Source organism: Crinia signifera, chromosome 5 (genome assembly GCF_055691185.1).
Source record: "Crinia signifera chromosome 5, ASM5569118v1, whole genome shotgun sequence".
Classification (NCBI taxonomy): domain Eukaryota; kingdom Metazoa; phylum Chordata; class Amphibia; order Anura; family Myobatrachidae; genus Crinia; species Crinia signifera.
This window is the reverse complement of record NC_139221.1, coordinates 20,619,450-20,644,029: the sequence shown is the minus strand read 5'-3', so window position 1 is coordinate 20,644,029 and position 24,580 is coordinate 20,619,450. Positions and strand designations below refer to the sequence as shown.

Sequence of the window (24,580 nt, the reverse complement as noted above, 5' to 3'; positions counted from 1 at the left end):
TTCTACACTCTGCCTCCGCTTATATAGAAATGTGACCTATAGATAACATATAGATCGGCTTGCCGCAGTATCCATTTAATCCAGGATGGGCGTGGATTATTAGGCTGACAGTCAATAGGTCGACCACTATTGGTCAATATACAGATACATGAAAAAGGTCGACATGATCTAGATCTAAATTGGCAAATGGTCAAAGTTGATATGGGAATGGACAACACACAGGAAAAGCTTGCGTCGACCATTGCTATGTCAACTTTTGCATTTTGTCAGTGCTGACCTAGATGATGTTGACCTTTTTTAATGTGTCGACCTATTGCCTTTCTACCAATAGTGGTCAACCTATTGACATCCAGGACGCCTATGATTTACACAGATTCCATGGCTGGGTAAAGCTCGCATTTCATGTGTGTGTTCATTTCTTTTCATGTAAATGAAAAAAGATTTTTGCGGTAGTGCCCAACATGTCTCAGTAAAACATTTCATTGTGAATAAAGGTACATAGAATAATCAGTTACAGGGGGGTTTCCATTATTAATTTATTGGTGGTGGAGGTGGGGGGTCTGGCCACTACACTTTCATCCTGGCTCCTAGATTTTAGAACAATTTTCCAAGCCCTGTAGTAAATCAAAATATCACCATGGGACCTCTTAACGGGATTGCTTTAGTTGTATGCACCTTTATATACAGCCAATTCTGTTCATTTCTATTACTTCCTGTTGGTATTCGAATTAATCATTAACCCTTTGAGAGGCAACATCTCTGTGAGAGATGTGGAAAATATCCGCTAAAAATGCCAGCGGCGCTCACATTTGTTGTTGTTGTTGTTGTTGTTGTTGTTATTATTATTATTATAATTTTATTTATAAGGCGCCACAAGTGTTTCGCAGCGCCGTACAAAGGAACAGTACAGGGAGACAAAACTTGGCATAAAATTAAATAAATAACAAAAAATAGAGTACAAATAAAGAGCGCCACAGTTCAATACACATTACAGCTTAAATATAAGTAGTGAGGACTCGATCAACATACTATAAGAGGCTTGAGGCCAATGATGGAGATGAGTATGCAGACGAAGATGATCACTGAGAGCTGTGAGTGAAATGTGAAGAGAAGAGGGCTTTGACAACAGGAGGGAAGAAGGCCCTGCTCGGAGGAGCTTACAATCTAGTAGGAAGGGGAGACAGACAGGGGATGCAGTTTAATTCCCGGCGGTCGGGATCCCGGCATTCAGAATTCCGACGCTGGAATCCCGACCTCCGAAATCCCGACACTTTCTCCCTCCGTGGGTGTCCACGACACCCCTGGAGGGAGAATAAATTAGCCTGCCGAGCGCAGTGAGGCATCGGGCCAGCTGTGTGGCGAGCGCAGCGAGCCCGCTGGGGGGGGATCCACGTCTCTCCCCCCCCCCCCCCCCCCCCCCCACCTTGTCGGGATTCCGGCGCCGGGATTTTGAACGCCGGGATTTCATACTGAATCCGACAGACAGATTACAAGAGATGCAAGCAAGTTGGTGGTGGCTAGATAGCAGGATGTAAACAGGCAAGGGGTCGGAGAACCAGCTGGTTTATGCAGTGGAAGGGGTATGCTTTGAGGAATAGGTGAATTTTCAGTGCCCGTTTGAAGCTTTGCAAGGACGGGGACAGTCTAATGGAGTGAGGGAGTGCGTTCCACTGAAGGGGATATAGGGGTTATATCATTTAAAATAAAAAATGTTGTGTAAAAAAATAAAATAAAGATATTTCCTATATACGGTAACATTACAGGTCATTATGATAAATAAAAATGTTTGCTTGTCAATTTTCACACCTATTTTGACAAATTCACTTGGCACTCAAAGGGTTCAGTAGCAGTTTTGTTTGACGGAGAGAGGGCACAGGCACAGAAAGCGTTCTCTCTACAGACTCGTTTTTCCCAATCGCTCTAAAGCCGGCCATACACGGGGCGTTTTTTTTCCCATGCGCGCTCCCGATGTGCGGCACAGACTTTTTGTACTAGATCGCATCGTATCTAGTACACAAAGCACACGGCTGTACCACATTGCGTGATTTTTGTACTATATGCGATGCGTATAGTACAAAAAGTACGGAGCTCATCACTGCGTGTATAGGCACCATAACTGGACAGTTCCTGTTTCTGTGTAAATGATAGAGCTGTAATACATATTTATCTCCTATGCTGTTCACGTGTATAACATTTATATAGGCGGTAATAAAGTTTATTTTGTCTCTATAAAGTATACTGCAGAGGTCTCCACTGCTCTGATGTGTTACTATACTTGGTAGATCTGAAACCTTTCCATTGTTCTATACCATTGTTTCTAAGTCTGTCATGTGTCCGCAGGTTTTGGTTTCCCTGCGTGGACTCCTACTCTGAGCTCTGCACGTGGAAATTAGAGTTTACGGTCGACGCCTCCATGGTGGCTGTTTCCAATGGAGACCTGGTGGAGACTATTTACACCCACGACATGAGGAAGAAAACCTTTCATTACACCCTGGCCATCCCCACTGCCTCGCCCAACATTTCTCTGGCCGTGGGACCTTTTGAGATTCTTGTGGACCCTTACATGCATGAGGTAACAATACGGATTTCCTGATCCCTGCCCAGTGCTTCTGATGCATTTTATGTTGGTATAACATACTCTGTGTAGCTAATGGTAGGAAACCCCTAGTACAAGCAGAAGATACACATTCACAATAGGTATTATTGGTCAATTTATCTGAACTTCTTTTGTGGGCTTTCTTTTAAAATTGTTTGCTAATAATCTATATATGTCTAGTGTCCGTGCGGCTCTGAGACACTGTCATCTGTTGGCAGCGAATTAAACTACATCTACTGGATTTGGAAGCATTTGCTTTGAGCTGGCTTACTAGTACTATGGCCCTTATTCAGATCTGATCGCAGTACAAATTTGTTCTCAAAATGGGCAAAATCATGCTGCACTGCAGGTGGGGCAGATGTAACATGTGCAGAGAGTTAGATTTGGGGGAGTTATTTTGTTTCTGTGCAGGGTAAATACTGGATGCATTATTTTTACACTGCAATTTCGATTTCAGTTTCAACACACCGCACCCAAATCTAACTCTCTCTGCACATGTTACATCTGCCCCACCTGCAGTGCACATGGTTTTGGCCATTTTGAGAACAAATTTGTACTGCGATGAGATCTGAATAAGGGCCTCTATCTATCTATCTCTATCCCAGTATGGAAAATGTGCAATATTTACAGCTGTATATGCACAAGTCTATGCAAAATGATGTTACTAGTAAACTTTATAGTGGGATCATTTCTGTGAACTATACCCGTGTGTGTGGTGTTTTTGTGCTACATGACTAGAGAACACAGCATACAGACAGGATAGTAGTGCACTGCGTGCTTAGAATTTGCACTTTTCTTGTGACTTGGGGGTAGATTTATGAAGCAGTGATAAGGGAGGAGAAGTGAGCCAGAGGAGAAGTGGCCCATGGCAACCAATCAGCACTGAAGTAACGTCTATAATTTGCATGATATAAAATTATACAGAGCAGCTGATTGGTTGCCATAGGCCACTTCTCCCTTATCACTGTTTCATACATCTACCCCTTGACGTGATGTTGCGTGGTCAGCAGTTCTGTTGCCTACTTGTCACTCTGCCATCACACAATCCACTAGTGGTGCACAGTCATGCAACTGCAGTAAAATACCGAGCGGCCGGTTGCATCTTTCATGGCACGACCTACGTCGATAGCTATTGCAATTTGAGGCTAGGTGAATAAGGACAAGTTTGCAATGGGCAGTTATAAATTAAGAGTATTAATACATTTGAGAACAGCCCATGTACTAGGACCTTTACACTCCTCCATGTACCGAAGGTTCGATTACAACAGATTTAGGGGCATATGTATTAATCCTGGTGACGTGATAAAGTGGCTGGTGATAACGCACGATGGACAGATAACTGTCAGAGAGACACTGTGGCATCCCTATTGTCTTAATCTCTGTGTCTCTGGACTGTCTACATGACTGTGTAGAGCAGGCATGTCCAAGCTATGGCCCTCCAGCTGTTGTGAAACTACCATTCCCAGCATGCCTTGCCAGTTTTGCTATTAGGGAATAACTATGAAAAGGCATGCTGGGATGTGTAGTTGGAGGGCCACAGTTTGGACGTGCCTGGTGTAGAGGATGATTCACAAACACCGCTAGTAGCATTATGAGCTTATGACACTATTAAGCCCATGTAAATAGCTGGTTCCCATACTTGCGCTAGGTGTTGCCTGGTTAGCTTTGTTTTTCCTCTTAAGGGGCCAATTCCTTACACCTATTTTTCACCCAAATCCTTGTAATACGATTGTGATCCGGGTCAGACCCAGAACAACCCCCTTTCACACTGCGGTTCCTTCTTGGTCTATTCCCGGGTCAGCGCCATTTACACTGCACACGAGTGCAGTCCCTTTACGCTAAGTCTAATGCCAGGAAATCCAGATCTCTCCCGGAATAATCTGGAGCCCAAAATGCAGGGCGGGCGAACTGCAGCGGGGTGGGTTATCCCGCCTGTGATGGTATCTGTCACAACTATCAATGGGAAAACAGGTAGGGAGAGGTTACTGGCCTGGCCAACCTACGGCTCTCCAACTATTGTGGCATTCCCTAATAGCAAAACCGTGGCAAGGCATGCTGGGACTTGTAGTTTCATAACAGCTGGATAGCTCAGGTTGACCAGGGTTGGTCTCTAATCTCTCCCTTCCTGCTGACTGCAGACACCATTCAGTTTTTTTTACCCAATCCCCATGCTGTAGATGGGATCCAATTAGATTACCCATTTACACTGCCCCTTAACTTTTTCCTGGGTGCAACCTAGGTTAGATTCCCTGGTTACTGGACCCAGGGGTTTTTCTTTCTGGAGTTTTGCAGTCATTTTCACTGAGCCTCATTCATGATTATGACCAGCTGTAGACTGGTAAAGGAGACCTAACAGCTAGACCAGCCATCCCTAATCAGGTCTATAAAGAGAAATAAACGTCCAGCCAATCAGCTCCTTACTCATTTTTTTCAAACACAGCCTGTAACATGGCAGTTAGCAGGTGATTGGCTGGACGTTTATCTCTCCTTATCACCCTTGGATTTATCTCTTGTTAAAGCTTAATACATCTGCCCCAGTGTTCCCAGCAGTCACTGCTGCCATGTTATTGTTGCGATTGGCAGAGAGAGAGAGGTGATCACCCCATCATATGGACTTAATGGCAGAATGTCTATTATCCACCTCATGGAAAAGGGCATTCCATTGTCTGCTCTCTGAGGGGAATTCAACATTTTACGGCTGATAATTATGCAATGAGTACAAATTAGCGGAACGCAATAAAAATGGGCAGAAAGTGAGATTAGTATAACCCGAACAGCCAAGGAACGATGTATCGGTGGGATTGGGCATCTATGTACTCCTGACTTTTCACATGTGCCATTCAGCACAGCAGATGCCCATATATAATGCAGATACGGTATTTCATTACATTTGTTTGTGTGTACGGCCGACCCACTGACCAATATGCCGGTAGCATGAACTGCTGTGTTTTTTATGAACTATACAGTGGCGGATCCAGTGGTGGGGCTGCAGCACAGTTCAAAATTCAAATAGGGGTGCCTCACCCACTGCCACCAACTGCCATTCTAAACGGACTCACTGTCAGTGGGCGTGGCTCCCGTATTTGAATTTTAAATTCTGTTGCAGCCTCCCCTCTGGAACTATAGATGCACCCAAAGCTGCTTATCGCTGTCCAGTCTTCTGCTATGTGTTGCGTTGGTCTCAGTTCTCTGTAATGTGTTTCCCAGGTGACCCACTTCTGCCTACCCCAGCTGCTACCGCTGCTGAAGCACACCACCTCCTACCTCCACGAGGTGTTTGAGTTCTATGAAGAGATCCTGACCTGTCGCTACCCGTACTCCTGCTTCAAGACGGTGTTTGTAGATGAAGCCTATATGGAAGTCACCGCTTTTGCCTCCATGAGCATTTTCAGGTGGGTCAGCTCCGCCAAATTTGGCCTTTTTGTAAATGAGCCGATTGGCGGGTCCGTGCCGTTATTAAGGAATGGTTCATTTGTACACATACTGTACAATCTTAGTAATGGTCGACTTTCAATAGGACTGTTGGTCGACATGTTCACAGCGTATGTTCAACATGACTTTTTCACATTTTTTCTTAATTTTTGGAACTTTTTCATACTGTGACAAGGAATCACATACACTGGATAAGATGAAGTCTTGTTCTTTATGTTGTAGCAGGTAACCAGCATAGGCAAGCATGGTTACAGCATTGCACATTACAGGTGTCACAGCACAGTACAAACTCCTGACAATGTTCCAGTGGCCCCTATCATAGCCCACACCCCGGCCTATCACCTGGGCAGCTGTTCCAGCATCAGGAGCCAATGACCTCTGAATGTGATAGATAATATCCTGTGTTAGCAGAAAAGTTAGGAGTGAACGCTGCACCTACAGTGAGCGTTCAGCCCCGTGCCTACACCTATTAAGAGTGACAGAGGGTTAATAACGGGCTGAGCTGTGCTGCCAATACACAGCCGGCCGTTATACAGAAACCAGCTGTAGAAACGTATAATTTACTGTGACAGAGATAACCTCCGTACAGCACAGACTAGAAGCCGGCAGCTAACTAAGCTGAATACCTCTTCTCCGGCAGTCTGTGTCTATTGAGAAACACGCAGGCAGACTTACATTAAGTTATACCCCTTTTACACCACCGAAAAATCCGGGTCAGCGGCGGGTCAGACACGGATCTTCGGTGGTGTAAATCCCTAACGCCGTGTCCCTTTACACAGGACTTCTACCCAGGTCCTGACCTGGGTAGAACACGGCTAGGACCTGGGTAGAGGGGGGTGTAAATAGGAACGCCGGGTCGGATGACCCGGCTCCCATTTACATGAATGGGGAACGTCCAACCTGCGGACCGCAGCGTCCGCAGGTTGGACGGATTGTCAGTCTGACACTGACAGCCGGCGCTGCTGTCTGCTATACTCTGCAGACAGCAGCGGGGGAGGGAGGTGAACGGATGCCTGTGTGCGGCATCCATTCACCTCCTGTCCAATGGCGGGGGGGGTGCGCGCGGGGACTGGGGGCAGCCTAGCAGCTTACCTTAGTGCTGGGCTGCCCCCAGCAGCGTTCCGGATACAGCGGCGTCGATCGGCGCTTGAAGATGACATCGCGCTGTCATCTTCAAGGGGCGGGAGGGGGGTGCGGGCGTTTAAGCCCGTCCGGTGTAAATGCCCCTAAACGCCGGGTCGCACCCGGCTTTAACCAGGATCCAAAAAGCTGGGTGCAACCCGGCATTTTGGTCTAAAAGGGGTATAAGTGCTGCACGCTGTCTGTTAATTATAGGTACTATACACTAAAAGTCAGCAGCTAATTTAGCTGAATAGTGTGACCCCGACATACCTTATTTATTGAGAGGCACACGGGCACACTGATACTGTGAAAGTGCTGCCTATTGTATGCCCGGCAATTAAAGGTATCAGTGACTAGAAGCCGGCAGCTAATTAAGCTGAATATTCTTACTCCGGCACACTATACCTATTGAGAGAGGCACACGGGCGGAATTGCACTGAGCAAGTGCTGCCCGCTGTGTGTCTGATAATTGAACACACAACAATATTGTACCAAACTATTGTCTTGTGATACAATTACAGCAGGATTAATAATACCTAAACCACAAGAATAGTTCTGGAGGTTTTATGCTAAATGACATTTGAGTGTTCAACATACATTTATTGTAAGCCGGTTTTTACAGCTGTACCATACACACTATAAGATCATTGGATCAATCTGAACTCAGTGAGACCCAGAACTGACATTAATAACATTGTTAATTGGTCTGTCACTCCCTAAACTCAGCATTTGCAACAGAATGTTGCAACTTTCTTTCTGCTATGAAATATGACACAGAAGGTTTAAAATTGTTGCCATTGATTCCCAGGCTATTTAGCCATCATTAAAGGGAAAAACGTGAAAAACAAATCACACATCACAGCAAAACAAGTTCACAAATAATAAAGAACAATTACTAAGATTATAGAAGTCAAAACTGTGTATTATAATGTGCCAACTGCTCGCCACCTGTTTTTATAAACACTTCATTGTCTTGTTGTGTCTTTATATCACTTTGTGTTACATGTGTTTTATATTTCGCAGCCATTTTATAAATACTTAATAAAGGTTCATTTTTAATAATTTAGGTGCACCAGAAAAAGGACATACTGTTCTCTCCCGTCTTCTTTATACCAAATTTTTTTTGTCCTATGGTTGCACACCTTCGTCACATACAGACAAATATTATTGTCCTATTCCAATAGAGGGTCCACCCCCCCCCCCCACCCTCCCATTTTACCGTATTTGTACTTTGTATATGAGATGATAGGACTTACTGGTCTTCTCGCTTCTTTCTTAGCACAAACCTCCTGCATAGTGCGATGATCATTGACCAAACGCCGCTGACCAGAAGGTGTCTCGCTCAGGCTCTCTCCCAGCAATTCTTCGGCTGCTTCATATCAAGAATGTCCTGGTGAGTTCCTAGAAATGACCATTCCATGCAATGTTACTTATTTACCCCTAGAGGGCGCACTACATCCACATATTACTCTGCCCTAATGGTATCAGTACTTTAAAAAAAAAAAAAATTATTCCGCATGCTGCATTGTGCCCGGTTTCTACAATTTAAGACACAAATAAAATGTATTTAGTAGATGAAGTGCATTGCCAATTCCCAGGGCAGCGTTAGTCTATCTACACGTTTAGGGCCTGATTCATATTTGTATGTTTGGGATTTTGCACAGAGACCAGATCCATTTCACGCATGTGCAAAATGGGTCTTGCAATGTCGCTCACAGCCCCCTGTCAGCCGCAGCAGGATTGGCATTGGGTGCCCCATTTGGAAGGTGGGAGGAGTACAGGGGGCAGTATTCAATGGAAATATTCTCCGTGCACGGCGAGCATTTTTTTTTGCTCGCCGTGCACTCTCCGTGTTCCGGAGGGCTCGCTGCCACTCCTGCTCCCCCTATTCAACGTGTTAAAGACTCGCCGCCACTCGCGGCGAGTCTTAACCCCTGCAGCGGACGAGCGTCCGCGGCAGGGAGCTGTCAGGGAGCCGGGGGACGTAGCAGCCAAGAGAGATTAAAGTCTCTCTTGGCTGCTGCAGGGGATATGGGGTGGGGAGCAGGGCTCCCCTGGACCCAGGCAGCACAGGCTGCCCCCCCTATAGCCAGCGGGGGACCCAGTATTCACTGTACCCGAACGTGCATACGGGTGCAGTGAATATATGAATATCTAATGAGCGGCTCGAGCGCTCCGGCCCCCTGCTGGCTGCACTGTGTAAAAAAAAGAAAAAAAAAAAAAAATGTAAAAAAATATTTTTTTAAAAATTAAATATATATTCATGTGCTATAGGCACATGAATAAAAATAACATGGCCCTCCACAGAAAAAAAAACCTGATTTTTTGACACCAAAATTAAAAAAAACACCCTTTTAGTTTAAAAGTTCACATTCCTGCTCTCCATCAAAAGATGGAGAATTTCTTCACGGAGAGAGACGGCGAGAATCACTAAGAAAGACGGAGAATATTTCACATTGAATAGGGTGGCTCGCCTTTGGAGAAAAAAAACCTCTCTCCACGGCGAAAAAAGCACAAATTCTCCACAAAACACGGAGAACTTTTCCCATTGAATACTGCCCAGGGTGTGTGCCGCTGGACACAGACTTCCTGGACTCAGTGTCTGGGTCTCACGGCCAGCCTGAGTAAGCTTTAGTTTGCACAAGCTGTCCGATCCCTATAACCATCACGAATTCTCAACCAATCACAATGGTGATCTGGGGCTGTGTCCTCAGATGCAGCACTCAGATCATGATAATTAGAATTGCAAATTGCGGCTGTGCAGTTCCATACAGACCTGAATTGGGCCTTTAGATTATAAACATGACTGGTCTGATTGTAAGAGCCAGAAGAGCAGCCAGCTAGGCAGACCGAATCAGTGGCATGTTAGCATGGCGGGATGCACCTGGAGGAGCTGGGGAGCTGATCCCCTCTGCGTAGCGAGCGGCTGTCAACTCTTCCAGCTGTCCCCCACCACGCTGACTGTCAGTGGGGGGCAGACAAAAGGGCGGGGCACATTCAGTAGTTAATAAAACGGGCAGCCTGCCAAATGAGTAGCGGGATTACTATAAATACATCGATATATTGTCGATTTTTATAAAAATTTTTTAAAGAGGTTTGTTGTGTGTATTGGTGACATATCAGCTCTTTAATTTGAGACCCAGGGTCACTTTGCTGAACATCGTACACAATTACTTAGCATGGATTTCTCAGATGTAACTCAGGAGTCACAGCACTACCCACCCTAGTTCCCCAAAATATGTCGTCATACCTTCATGCATAACACTCTGCACCCCCCACGGGACTAGTGCTTTTGGTAACCCTTCCCCCTGGGTATAGTCACCCTATATTCAGTATTGCAGGGTACTTGCAACAGACAGTGACATCTTCTGGTCAACTGCAATGGGAGGAATCCAAAATACACAGTTAGGGACGGCAATCCGTCCTTTATAGACACACAAGTGACCATCCAGTCCAAAACGGGAATACAGTATTTCTTTGCGATGTTGGATTTTCAAAGCAAGGGATCCCATCAAAGTTCTAGTATGAGATTCTGGTAGCGTACAAAATGAAAACAAGAAATAGCTCTATTAAATGCATGCACAGAATATTGTACGGCTCTAGTTCTACAACCAGGCCGTTCCGCAGTGTTACTGGCAGCGCACGTTTACGTGTTCTTTTATATTGGCAGGTCTGATGAGTGGGTGCTGAAAGGCATCTCTGGTTATATCTACGGCCTCTGGATGAAGAAGACATTTGGTGTAAATCAGTATCGGCACTGGATCAGAGAAGTGAGAGCGTTTTTGTTTATAGATGTGTTATAATGTATACAGCCGTGAGCCCATGTGACTGACTGAGCCTGGGAGACGTCTGTAAAACTCACGCCCCATACACACTAGATGTCCTTTTAAAAGATATTGCTAATTTTGGCCCTTCTGGAGCCCTGTAGACACTAGATGACGGGCTCTGCTGCCAATATTATTAATGATATCGGTGGGAAGCCCAGGCAAACAAGATTGTGCGCACACAGACAGCAATATCAGTAAATGTCAGTGATGTCACCCGCCCCCAGCTGCTGCGTGCCTTGGTGACCATATAATCAACATTGAGCATGCAGAACAGGAGTGGAGGGGGTTGTATGGGGTTTGAGCCATTTTTATATTTTAGAAAATTGTTTAGTGCATCGGTAACGACCTCTGTTGTCCGTTCTGCGTTCTTAATGTTGACAGTCTCATCAACAAGGCATCCAGCGGGGCGGGGGGGGGTTGGGGAAGGGGATGTCATTAATGATATCTGCGGTAAGCCCGGGCGAAGTCAATTTTGTGTACACACTGAACGATATCGGTATCGCCTACTGTGTACTGTAGGCATGTCCAAACTATGGCCCTCCAGCTGCTGTGAAACTACAAGTCCCATCATGCCTTGACCCAATTTTGCTATTAAGGAATGCTGAAACTATAGCAAGGCATGCTGGGAGGTGTAGTTTCACAACAGCTGGAGAGTCACAGTTTGGACATGCCTGGTGTACTAACATTCTCCTTTTCTTACACTGTGTAGTAATCAGTGTGACCACTAGGGTGCAGCGCGCATCTACACCTGTGATGGTAGTAGTCGTAGCAATTCACTATATTTATTTCTCAGTCAATCTATCAACTTCATTTTAGTTCCTGTTTTCTTGTATTTGTCTAGGAGTTGGATACGATTGTTGCCTACGAATTGAAAACTGGCGGCGTCTTACTGCACCCAATGTTCTCTGCTGGGAAAGAGAAAGACAAGTATGTAGTTGGAATAGACAAGTATGATAAATGTATACAGTTTTGCATTATTTATGTCATGCTGGAGTCTTGTCCTTGTCCACTGTTTTTAATGTTTGTCCGTTTTTGGACAACCCCCTTATATATAACCCACCTTGTGTTACAGCTTATTGCGGGTCCCTCCCTATGGACAGATACAGTATGTAGAGTTGTTGTGGTGTTGCCCACGGTGAATACAAGGCTTGGAGCCAGCTTAGAGATATAAACCACTAGAGAGGCGTGTACAGCACATGATCATCGATTGGATGACTGTGTCACATGTCTAATCAAGCGCCCCGTCTACTTCCTGATTCCTGTACTAGTAGATTTAAATCTTCTATTCTCCAGCACTGATGGCTTTGTTCTCCTTTACATGGGCCAGTGGCTCTCACTAGACAACACTAGTAGCCCAACAGGCAGGACAGCTATTCCATTCCTTTCCTACAAAGGGACATTTGATAATAGTGGCAGTGCCATTAGGGAGGTACTGTAGTTTTAATTGGTGGAGTTCATTGGTCATTTTCAGTCAACATGATTAGACACTGGCCACCATTCACAGCCTGCAGGTGGTGCAGAACACAAGGATATAACTGTAAATGCCTCAAGTCTGCAGTCTCCAGTTTTAAATTTAGTGAGTAGATAATTAGGGAACAGGGAATTCCTGTCAATTAATTTACTTTTCAAGTGATCACTTTCTTCATGACTCATGGAATAGCCACTTCCCCACACTCCACTGCCTGTTTGGCGGTTTCCTGTCCCCCCTCCGCCCACTGTGTTCCCCTTTCTGAGAAGCACCGTGACAGAGATATGGTACAGAGCCTATAACCGTGGTCTCCTGTCCCTGTGGTTACCAGATCTGTACCTGGCTGAATGAAAAAGGGGTGACTTAGGTTGCCCTCATGTACCGTACGGTGCAGCGTCATCCAGTGGGCGAGGAGCTCTCTGTATTGAGCTACCGGACCAAGCTCTGTAAAGCGTTTGGCTTTGGTCAATTTGTGCCCTTTCCCGGATGTGTAGACAATGAGGTATCTAATGTCCCCTTAATCCTCTTCCCATAATGGCATTGTAAACCAGGCATGGATATTTTGCTGTCACTGGTCTGGACTTCGACGGCGCTTATGGCGCAATGAGACATCGCGACCCGCTGTTTACATTCTACGATTCCACCTTTTTGGACATCACTTGTTATATTGGCCCTTATTCTGATCGGTGCGGCCGGAGCCGATTATGCGGCCAGGACCGTGCGTGCGAAACCCCGCCTTCCATACGGATCGCCAACTCCGTCCGTACGCGGTAAGAAGCTGTCCGAACGGACCGCACGTGTATTTTTCACGGAATACGCCTCCTCCATCTAAGGGAACCTCCCCCATCATTCGATGGTCGCAGACCATCGAATGCAGGACCGAGTGCTCCACCAGCACCCGCAACCTCAGACCACACGGACATTTTTCCGTGCAAAAGCAGAGATCTGGGCAGGCAGCTTACATCCGGCGATGTCATATGTCCGCCCCCTACACGTGCGTCACGGCCGCATTACCATACGTACGCCCAGCGTTTTCATGGGAACTCCCATGAAACGCGGGGCGTATGCATATGGTAATGAGCCCAAATAGCCCTTCACGCCCCTCTCCACCCCCTGTTCGGAGTTTTCACATATCATGCGGAATTTGGCCGTACGCCCCGCTCGCACATGCGCAGAGACGCCTCTGCACATGCGCAGACACAAAACATCGGCGCGCCGAACGCACGCGGATATATCCGCACCGATCAGAATAAGGGCCATTGTTCTTCTTCCTAGGTTAGTTGCCAGAACTGGTTCCTTGATCCCTTTCTGTAGTAAGGTTGTGCATTACTTAGGTCATGTCTGAAGTAGAGCATGTTGGACACGTAGTAGGGACCTTATACCAGCACATGCCACTTCCATGAACTTCCCTTTGTTAGATCCATATATTTGATTACTGCCAGCCTAAGGGCTATTTCGCACGCTCCTGCTCCTGCCGGGCGGCGAAACCCCGCGCGGCCAAGAAGCCGTGCCACACACAGTAGATGTTAATGAACACGATTGTGTCCATTCACACGGGACAGCCACGGCCCGGCCAGCTGGTTGCAGCCGGATCCCACCACTGGAAGGGATGGATGTCGGGCTGTGGCCATCCCCACCATTGAAAACTTCTGAGTGCGGCACGGCTTCTTGGCCGTGTGGGGTTTCGCCGCCCGGCAGGAGCCGGAGCATGTGAAATAGCGCTAAGTTTCCTCCTGGACAGTTAGGCGCGACAACAAGGATTCGGGAGATGCCAGCATTGGGCCATGTCCTTTTTGGCCCACAGTACTGGACCTGCCCTCATATTCAGTTGTCGCCTTCCATGTGTGGATTTCTACCATGCAGACTTTCTTGGATGATTTTAGATGGGAGTTCTGTATTGTAGTTTCGGTACTCTTTACCTAGAACGGCGCCAGCGATTGAAATCGCGGTCGTCGGGGGTAAAAATCGCGGTCATCGCGGGTAAATCGGGATGGCCGCGATGACCGCGATCACCGCGATTTTCCCATAGGGAACAATGTTAAAACGGCAGATTGACCGCGATTTTACTGTTAAATGCCTCAATGGACCCGATTTGGGGCCAAATAGGCCAAATTAACCCTTAAATGTCCCCCCAAATTTTTAACGCCACCCCACGATCCACGCCAACCCGAAGCGTGGCGAGCGCAGCGAGCCCGCGAGGGGCGGCGGTACGCGTCCTCCGACCTTTTCATGCCCTACTATCCACTAGGGCGTGGTGTGAGAATATAATAGTGTGGCGAGCGCAGCGAGCCACCGAGCCCGAAGCGTGGCGAGCGGACGCGGATACCTTCACAGGTAGACGCGTCCCCTCGCGGGCTTCACAGGTGTCCGCCTCGCCACGGACACCTGTGAAGCCCGCGAGGGGACGCGCATAACTGTGAAGGTATCCGCGTCCGCTCGCCACGCTTCGGGCTCGGTGGCTCGCTGCGCTCGCCACACTATTATATTCTCACACCACGCCCTAGTGGATAGTAGGGCATGAAAAGGTCGGAGGACGTGTACCGCCGCCCCTCGCGGGCTCGCTGCGCTCGCCACGCTTCGGGTTGGCGTGGATCGTGGGGTGGCGTTAAAAATTTGGGGGGACATTTAAGGGTTAATGGGCTCTGTGGCCCATTTAACATTGATTCCTATGGCCAAATCGGGTGGACTGAGCCATTTAACAGTAAAATCGGGTCCATCGCGCCTTTTAACATTGATTCCTATGGGAAATCGGGAGCATCGCGTCGCGGGCATCGCGGGTACATTTATGGCCGGCCGCGACGCGACCGACACGATTTCCATGTTTAACATTGGTTTCAATGGGAAATCGCGGGCATCGCGTCGGTCGCGTCGCGGCCATACATAAATGTACCCGCGACGGGCGCCCTTCTAGGTAAAGAGTACCGTAGTTTCTTCTATGCAGCCAGCGGGAACTCGTTATACAGCAATGACGCTAATAGCAACATTCTTTCTGGTTGGTCAAAGAAAGAAAGGTCCAGAGAAGCCACTTATTATCTCGCTAACGCACCTTCCAAATGGGACAGAAGCTGGTCAGGGCTTCTGCCAACTCCGAGCACTATGGGTGAAAGCTGTGGCTTTAACTCTGAGAATCTCCTGATCTTGATCTCCCTTTCATATCAAAATCTGTTCTTTCACTTGCAGTTAGGAGGAGTCCATTTATGATGGGGGAGGAGGAGCAAGTGGTGGTTGTCCTACAGTTTAGAATTATAGGCTCTTCTCTGGGGCCAGGGAGATAGCAGTCACTTGAAAACGCTCTTGGTCTGGGCCAGTGGCATAGCAATAGTCCCTGCAGATCCATCAGTGCCTGTGTTTTGCAGATTCCATGTGGATGCAGTCTGGCCGTCCGCATAGCAATCTGCTGAGAATGTCCCTCCAAAAATGGCTGCTGCCTAGGAGGAGACCTACTGGACCTTTAGCATCTGCCAGGGAAACATATCACGTACAGCAGGCATGTCCAAACTGTGGCCCTCCAGCAGAATTCCTAGTTCCGCCACTGCTCTGGGCTCTCCTGTTCCAGTTGTTTCTCTCTATGGTAGAGATCTTTCGCGGCATCACTGCTTTGGGGCATCCCCAGCATTGTATCCGGACAGCTGATTGACCATGTTTTAGGCCGACAGCGTCTAGTTAGTCGTCCAAACTTGGTCCATGGTGTCTAGACAGACAGTGACGCCAGATCGACGCATGTAAAATATCGACCGGAACGTGGTCGAAAGTAGCAAGGTCAACATGAGTTCTTCATGGTTTTTTTTGGTGCTGGTCCACTTGGTTCCTTCTTCACTATCCAAGTGGACATAGAGTTAGATTAGAATCATGTCCAATGTGAGGGGACAACTGTGCGCATATACAGTGTCCACGGGGACCCCTCTGACATTCGGCACCAATAAAAACACGAAAATACTCATATTGACCATGAGACTGTCGACCACGTTCCCATCAAACCTTCACTTGTATACGTAAACCCGGTCTACCAAGTTTAGACGTCTAACTAAACATAGTCGACCACCAGCGGTTGACCTAAACATGGTCGGTCCTCTATCCCGGAACCCACCTATGGGTTCCGTTTCAGAACTATCTTATTTTTCTTCAGTTCCATTTGTCTGGATTAGCTTTCGTCTATCTTCTGTCTGCCGGTCTTACAGTACGTTCAATCTTTCTGCATCCAATCGGTATAGGAGAACCAGTGCCCCATCTGAGACCTCTTGTCATGCTGCAATGCAGCACCTGGAATATTACCTGATGTGACACACTCCTCGCATAGCTGAGGGTCCCCAGGAGATGTGTTTGCGTATTGAGATGCTGTCCGGGGGGGATGGAGGTGTAATTCATATATTTACCATGGAATTTCCATCCGTTAATGCATTAATCTTTATTTGTGCTGCATAGTAAGTATATAAATAATCTAGTTTGTTCCTAGCTGGCTGTTTACAAGTCTGCGTTGGAAACTTCCCAAAATATCAGCCCAAAGTGAACAGACTCTCACCAGTTCTACCTTCCAGCTAAGAAGGTCAACACAAAAATATTCGATTAATCCCTTAACTAAGAGCCTTTTAATTACATACATTGGCACGGCTGCATATTAAAGGGGTAACGTAACGGGAATAAATGGGACAAGGATGCTCTTGTTACTAAAGTGGCTTTTTTAGAAAAAAAAATAGCACCTACTAAATAATTTCTCAAACTCACTTCTCATATTCTATAGAAATAAAGAAAATAAAAACAACTCTCCTATTTGTGTTTGTACAGTTTGAGTATCCCTTATCCGAAATGCTCGGGACCACAAGCATTTTGGATAAGGGATTTTTTGGGATTTTGGAATATTTTTTTATTTCCTACTTACTTGGTCCCCTGGTGGTGCCCCGACGTCCGCTGCGGCCTTCAGATCCTCTTCAGCAGCATCTCAGGTCCCAAAGGTGCATTCTCCAGGGGGAAAAACAAAACAAAAACAAAAAAAAAATATACTGAAAAACCACGGTTTTTGAAATACACGGATAAGGGAGACCGGACCTATATTACATTTGGTGACTTTTTTTGAATATATTGTTCACATCCCACTTTTTAGTCCCCAAATGTGGCTCTTTATTGAACGATATTACTATGTTAACAGGATGTGACCGTTACCGAACACACTGTTGTACGTAAGTCTGTTTGCGGCATTGGCCTTCTGTGCGTCCTCACTGCGCGTGCAATGGCTCCGTGTCTTCACATGCTGCTGAAGAGGCGTCATTGGGTGGCAACGATGCGCTCACACACTTAGATTAAGTTTGGCAATGGCGTCGATAGGATTGTGGTGTACGGAGGGTTGTGTGTTTTCATACTGTTTTGTACCAAGGATAGCACCGGGCCAAGTGCACATGGATTTTGATGAAGTGAATGAATAGGGGTGGTTCGTGGGTGAAGATAGGTGCAACTCTTGTGGATAAACGGTAATTACAGCCAACTCGCAGAGTTGGGAGAAAATCCAGATGAAAGGGACAGATGTGCATCGTGGGCAAAGCAAGGCGTGAAAATGCAGCTTAGCAGACATTTCTTTATATGCCGGGAAACTACCGACCGCACCCAGACACCGTTACCTGCTTTCTTCCAGCGGCTTCGCAGGATGGGTCCTCCAGCTGGTTTCTACCTGCAGCCTGTGGATGTACAGGGAAAGTCTATAATATAAATAATTATTATTATTAACCCTCAGCTATCCTAAAACACTACTCCCACCTCCAATCTCTGTCTTCAAAGCTCCCTCTCTGCATATCCAGCAAGTAGGGATGGCCATCGATGATTCAAAGTCATTGATGGTTTATGGGTGATGTAGAATAGTGTTGCCATTGGTGGGGGAGAACCTTACCAGATGGTTTCGCTCCATCGATGTCCAGCATAAGGAAGAGGAATAATGATGGGGCGAGAAAAAAAAAAAAGAAGTGGGACCTGAATGGGGTTACGGTATACTGGGTCGACGGTGACTAGACCAAAACCTGAAAATGGTGAACAGAAGATGGTTCGACACAAACTTAAGGTCGACATGGACATGGTTGACACAAGTATTTTTTTTTGGTGTCTGTGTCAACATAACAGTGTAATGAGCTTGCCCTGCTTAGGGGAAGGGGCCTCACTGCTTTCATCCCACGATTATATTCTCACTCTATGCTCCCTTGGGTGGTAAAGTAAGAACAAAAAAACGCGGAAAACTCGGGTCGACCATGTCCATGCTGTGTCCATTAAGCTTGTGTCGACCTGCCAGTGCCGACTTATGGTATGTATACTATAAGTGTCTGTCACCACCCACGGGTAGGTTACCGTAAGGTGGCACCGTACCTGTGACCCAATGCACATCTGATGTCATTTGCCATGTCATGACCACTGTTCTCTGAAGGGTCTTTGTGTGGGCTCCTCCCATAATGCTTTGGGTATTTTGTTTTTGCCATTCAAACTTAAGTAACATATGTCACATGACCGGTATGGAAGCGTAACAATCAATACAGAGAACACCCACCTCTAACCATTCACAATCTGGGAAGAGATCTGCGAGACAGTAGCAGCTAAAGATTGTTCTGTTCTGTTTTGCGAATTACCATAGAGACCTTTGACCTTTTGCTTCCTTGTGTTTTCAGCCCGGCTTCCCACCATCATTTCTCCATAAAGCACCCACATACATTGTCCTGGGAATACTACAGCATGTTCCAGTGTAAGGCTCACCTGGTCATGAGACTGATTGAGAACCGCATCAGTATGGAGTTCATGCTGCAGGTAAGTGCACCTTTATAGGTGACTCCCCTTAGGGCAGGCATGCTGTTGTGAAACTACAAGTCCCATCATGCCTTGCCACAGTTTTGCTATTAGGGAATGCTAAAACTATGGCAAAGCATGCTGGGATGTGTAGTTTCACAACAGCTGGAGGGCCACAGTTTGGACATGTCCGCCTTAGGGTGAAAACCATTTTTCCTGTAAGAAACCATGACGACGGTCTTATAGTTACCCACACTGTACCTGAATACACTTCAAGTCGCATTCGTGTCGGTATCAGGGATCCCGGTTTAACCCTGTCAGTGCCGGCGTTGCTGTGAGAGAGCCTCAAATGACAGTGTTAATTCTACATTTCAGGAACTTGACCTGTTGATGATGGTGAACGGTCACTAGAGCAACACTCAGTAGATCCACAGGGTCATTAGGTCGACACAGCCATTAGGTTGTCATTGGGAAGGTTGACAGTGAAAATGTCGACATGGGGGTTTCACTTTTTTTTTTTTTTTAGCTGACATGTGCCGACAGGCGGTATTTCATGCCCTACCATCCACTAGGGCGTGGAGGGAGAATATAATAGTGTGGTGCTGAGCACAGCAAAGCACCATGCCTAAAGCATGGACGTGGTGAACCGATACGGTGTTCATGTCAACTGTGGATTAGGGAGGAAAAACCCATGTTGACCCTTCCACAGTGGACCGAATGCTTGTGTCGTCCTAATGACCATGTCGACCTAATGCAATTGATCCACACCCCTGATGATCCAAGGATTTGAGTTGGTAACTTCCTTTTCCTCACATTTATGTCTCTGTTATTTCCTATTGAGGACCTGTTTGGCCACGAGGAGCTGCTGTAATTAGCTCGGTGTCTTGCACTTTAATGTGATCAGGCCCCTGTAATACTTCACATCTCCTGCTTAGGATTATGCGGCCAGCAGGAGAATGTGTCACTGGCTGTGTGACCTCTATTTATTCTGAGGCTGTTATTAGAGCAGACACAAGCCTGCGGATCAGACACCAGTAACCGGAGGATATAAATACTGCTGAACCCCCGCGCCCTCCTCTGGTCACCCCTCCCTATTCACACAGGGGCCATGCATCTAAAATAAATGCAACTGTGTATTGGAACTGGCATATACAAGTCTCATTCTCTGTTCCATGATCACTGTCTACCCCATCTGTGTCACCCCTGTCTGTCTGCCCCCTCCCCTTTAAAATGTAAGCGCTCACAAGCAGGGCCCTCGTGCTTTTCTGCTCTTACTTACACTATTTCCTACACCATACTCCCTACAACGGCACTGAGCCCTCAGTTTCTGCCACCCTGATGCTTATTTTAGCATCACATCCCCTGTTGCAGCAATGTTTATATACCATGTACTTGTCTTGTAGTCACATTTTTGTATTTTTGCTCATTTGTTGATGTCCTTTGTTATTTGCTCTGGCACCCTTGTGTAGCCACAGAAATAAAGGATGATGATGATGATAAATCTGGGTACATACTGGAGCTGGAAGATATGGCAACTGGCGGTCCAAAATATTGGGTTCCCTCCGTTTGGATTCGATATTCAGGGATTTGCGCATGTGCGATTATGCTCATGTGCAAACCACCGGGAAGGGGATCGAGGCGTCGGCAGGGAACGCACAGCGTTTTATAGGCGTGTCCATAAAAATGCTGGGCGGTTCCCCTATGAATGCAAGTGTGGCGATGCCTATCCGCCCCCAATTTCTGCAGATAGCGGCAGGAATAAATGTCTGACTTTTATTACCGAAGGGGAGAAAAAAATCATTTGATTGCGGGCAGTCGGCCCATCAGGCCCATTGTACCTTGCACACACATCCGAGCAATGTAATGAAGGATAGAACAATCGAGCGATCCAGCCAATATGATCCGACTTGTACGGAAGCTACACACTGTGCCTGAGATCACAGCAGCATGTCAGCAGCTGGAGTCTGCTCGGTGCTCCCTGGGTGCTTGCCAAGATATTTAACGAACGATCGTCCATGGGCGGAACGGTGATTATTCTATAAACCCAGTGCCCAATTCTGACTACTTGGTGATTTTCTGCAGAGTAGCTGCAGTATCCTGCGGATTATATTGGACATAGGAGTCTGCACAAGAGCCGGGAGGTGGACGTATATAGAGACTAATAAAGTTTGATCCAAGTGGACAGTTAGTAGAAGCCATGCATGGACATATCCAAGCTTTATGAAAAGGTGGCCCAACAAAGGGCCTGATTCAGATCAGCTCGCTGAGGAGCGTACTATAATCGGTCCTAAAGGGAAATGTAACTTTGGAATCTTTTTCAGTTGGTCTCCAGAGATATGATCTGAGGATATATAACTTCATAGATGATGCATCTCATCGATTTAAGATATATCCGTTTTGTAGGTTTTTTAATTTTTATTTTTTTATTTATTTTTTGTATGTTATTGTATGTTACTGACTATTTTTCTCTACGTTATGTGATAAAGTTACTATAGCTTTTAAGAATTAAGAGGTAATGTTGCCTATAGCAACAAATTAGGTTCTGTCTATCGTTTCTCCATTGCATCCTAGAAAATGATTGACAGATTGGTTGCTATTCGAAAGGCATTCAATCTGGGATTCCGAGTGTTGGAACGTCCCGACAGTTGGAATTCCGGGCCGTTTTTGGTTGGTTCGACAGTAACTCGACAGCCAGAATTCAATGTTCCGGCTGTCGAGTGTCAGTCCATGGATCGGCGAAAAAAGAGCCGCAGATTGTCGAAAACCGTCCATGAATTTGACAATCCGCGGCTGTTTCCAACAAAACATATCAGACGTTTTAAAAAGTCGGATCTGAACCCCTTTAATGCTGCATTGAATTGGTGAGTGCCGATCTTTCTTTCCCCTGTCGGCAAAGATCGGCACAGATGGAATACCCCCCTTAGCCAATTAGCAGTCAGACTTCATCTAGGTACAATAAAAGTCCACAGATTAGTATCTGAGCCCCCTGAACACGATGTATAACCGTTCACCTCCGTCTGTCTCTCTCGCAGCTCCTGCCCAGGGCTGCGTAATGTTTCGTCGCTGGTTAATGTTTTTCCTTCTCGCTCTAGGTTTTCAACAAGCTTTTAAGCCTGGCCAGCACGGCCTCCTCTCAGAAGTTCCAGTCTCAGATGTGGAGTCAAATGCTGGTTTCCACATCTGGCTTCCTGAAATCCATATCCAACGTGTCTGGAAAAGACATCCAACCTCTAATAAAGCAGTGGGTGTATCCTTTATACCATATTTCATTAGTGTAGGACCTCTAATCCGGAGAGTGCGTGAGATGTGGTGCTGACTGTTGACGTGGCGGCGTAAAAAATACCAGCCCATGCTAGGTAACTATGGCGACAGGTCACATGTGCAGCTCTTCCGGCCCTGGTGCACCATACTACGGGTATCTTCTCATGGCGCCAATCCATGTGGCTGATGCATACCTCGCTACAGTCATATCATACAGGAACCGGTGCTGTGCAGACGACTCCGTAACTGAGATTTGTACCTAGAATGTTGTTGCATGCAGCATAGAGTTCCCAGATGCAGTAAACTAGGCCTGGCAGTTATTAAACTACAAGACCCAGCATGCACTGCCACAGTTTAGCGGTTAGTGAATGCTAAAAAATATTGCAGGACAAGCTGGGATGTGTAGTTTCACAACAGCTGGAGATTGACAGATGGCCAAGACTTTATTGAACATTTTAGGGCCGGTGTAAAGCCCAACCCTCGGAGGGCGATCCAGAGTCGCACACACCTCTGTTTTTTCTGCACTTACAGCTAAAAGGGTGTAACCAGGTAACAAAGGGGCGTTTGCGCTGTCATCCATGTTGCGGGCTGTGTGGAGTTGTTACGCTAGTTGCGCATCCTTTGCACCAAGGACAGGGCTGCCGTAAGTGTGCAATAATAACCATGGTGGCTATGAGATACAGGGGGTGAGTCTAATCCCCTCGGAATGGGGCGGATTCATCTCTGTTCCGACATTGCGCAAGCCATGTGCAGGGATCGGGCGGTGGCGGGGTTGGGTGTCTCCCATGGGAATGCGAACGGGATGATGTGTGCCAGGGGCAGGTTGCTGTCGTTAACAGCCCATCCTGAATTCGTCCCAGCGAAGCCAGGAGAAATCATTCGATTGTTGGCGAATATTGAATAATTTCTATGGCGCATGCGGGGGTGGGGGGCGATGTGTCTTCATTGCACATCCCATCTTCCCTCACATGGTAGCACCGGGACTCGGGGGGGGGGGGGGGGGGGGGGTAGTATTACTGAGTCAACCATAATCATCCCCATAATGTGTCGATAAATGCGCACACCTAAGCTTATGGGTGAATATTCCTGTTTTCCTTGTACAATTGCAGACCGTTTGCACGCACCTCTGAATTGTCCCCTTCATGTGTACCCATCACTTTCTTAATACAGGAAAAGGCTTTTTTTTATTGTTTGCAAGAACATTGTGCTGGTCTAATCTAGTACTGGTAGCACACAGTAACATCGGCAAGCGGGAGCTGTGTGTCCCCATCAGTGGCAGATCCAGAGGAGGGGCAGCATCATGGTCTAAAGTTCAAAAAGGGGAGCCACACCAACTGCCAGTGAGTCTGTTTGGGGTGGCAGTTGGTGGCAGTGGACACGGCTCCCATATTTGAACTTTGGACTGTTGTGCAGCCCCTTCTCCCGTGCCGCCACTGGCGATTTTGTGTGAAGCCTTAACCGTTACCTTCCAGAGATCAAAGCGGAGTGGTGAAGTTTTATGGTAGTTTTGCTTTTAACCGGAAACGGAATGTTTTAGAATTGGAAATCAAACAAGACTACACTTCCCTGGGAACCCAGAAATACGTGGTAAGATCCTATCCCCCCCTGTGTCAGTGGTTTCAGGCGGAACTTATCCTGTCTCTATCAGTCCTGAGGTCTTACGTTTTGAAATATTATTTGGTAAATAGCTTGATTCCATTTCTAGTAGTCCAAATGTATCCGTCTGACGACGGAGAGCAGAGAGGAAGTGACAGTTAATTATACACAGTATGGCTTATTTAATTGTATGTTTGTAGTATATAGAATATGGTTAAAATTAATTATTGTGCATAGATGACACATGGGGGATATACATGTCAGCCACATGCAATGTCAACTACCCTATACCAGGGCTTGACCATTTTTAAAAAAGGAGCAAGGATTAAAGTGTAGGAGCCAGACATAAGCATAACTGTCGCTTGCCTACATTCTCTTTGCCACTGGGGATTACCCCTCCTTCTCTTCCCTCCCTCCCGCCCCCTCCCCAACGTTACCAAGCGAGGTAACGGCAAAAGCCGGGTAGAGCGGTGGACAACCCTCCTGGCTGTATCAGAGCAAGTCCGCGGCTATTTCAAAACTCGA

General features: G+C 46.8%; 1 protein-coding gene across 2 annotated transcripts in view; it reads left to right on the top strand.

Moving 5' to 3' along the window:
• TAF2 (TATA-box binding protein associated factor 2) overlaps window positions 1–24,580 on the top strand; it is a 90,406-nt gene that overhangs the window by 6,035 nt on the left and 59,791 nt on the right. For both annotated transcript variants that reach the window (XM_083186742.1, XM_083186741.1), the window contains exons 6-13: window positions 2,341–2,572; window positions 5,804–5,988; window positions 8,430–8,543; window positions 10,821–10,920; window positions 11,819–11,904; window positions 19,084–19,219; window positions 22,291–22,445; window positions 23,932–24,046. In XM_083186742.1, coding sequence (XP_083042868.1) covers window positions 2,341–2,572; window positions 5,804–5,988; window positions 8,430–8,543; window positions 10,821–10,920; window positions 11,819–11,904; window positions 19,084–19,219; window positions 22,291–22,445; window positions 23,932–24,046 — 1,123 coding nt within the window. The remainder of the gene's footprint in view (window positions 1–2,340; window positions 2,573–5,803; window positions 5,989–8,429; window positions 8,544–10,820; window positions 10,921–11,818; window positions 11,905–19,083; window positions 19,220–22,290; window positions 22,446–23,931; window positions 24,047–24,580) is intronic.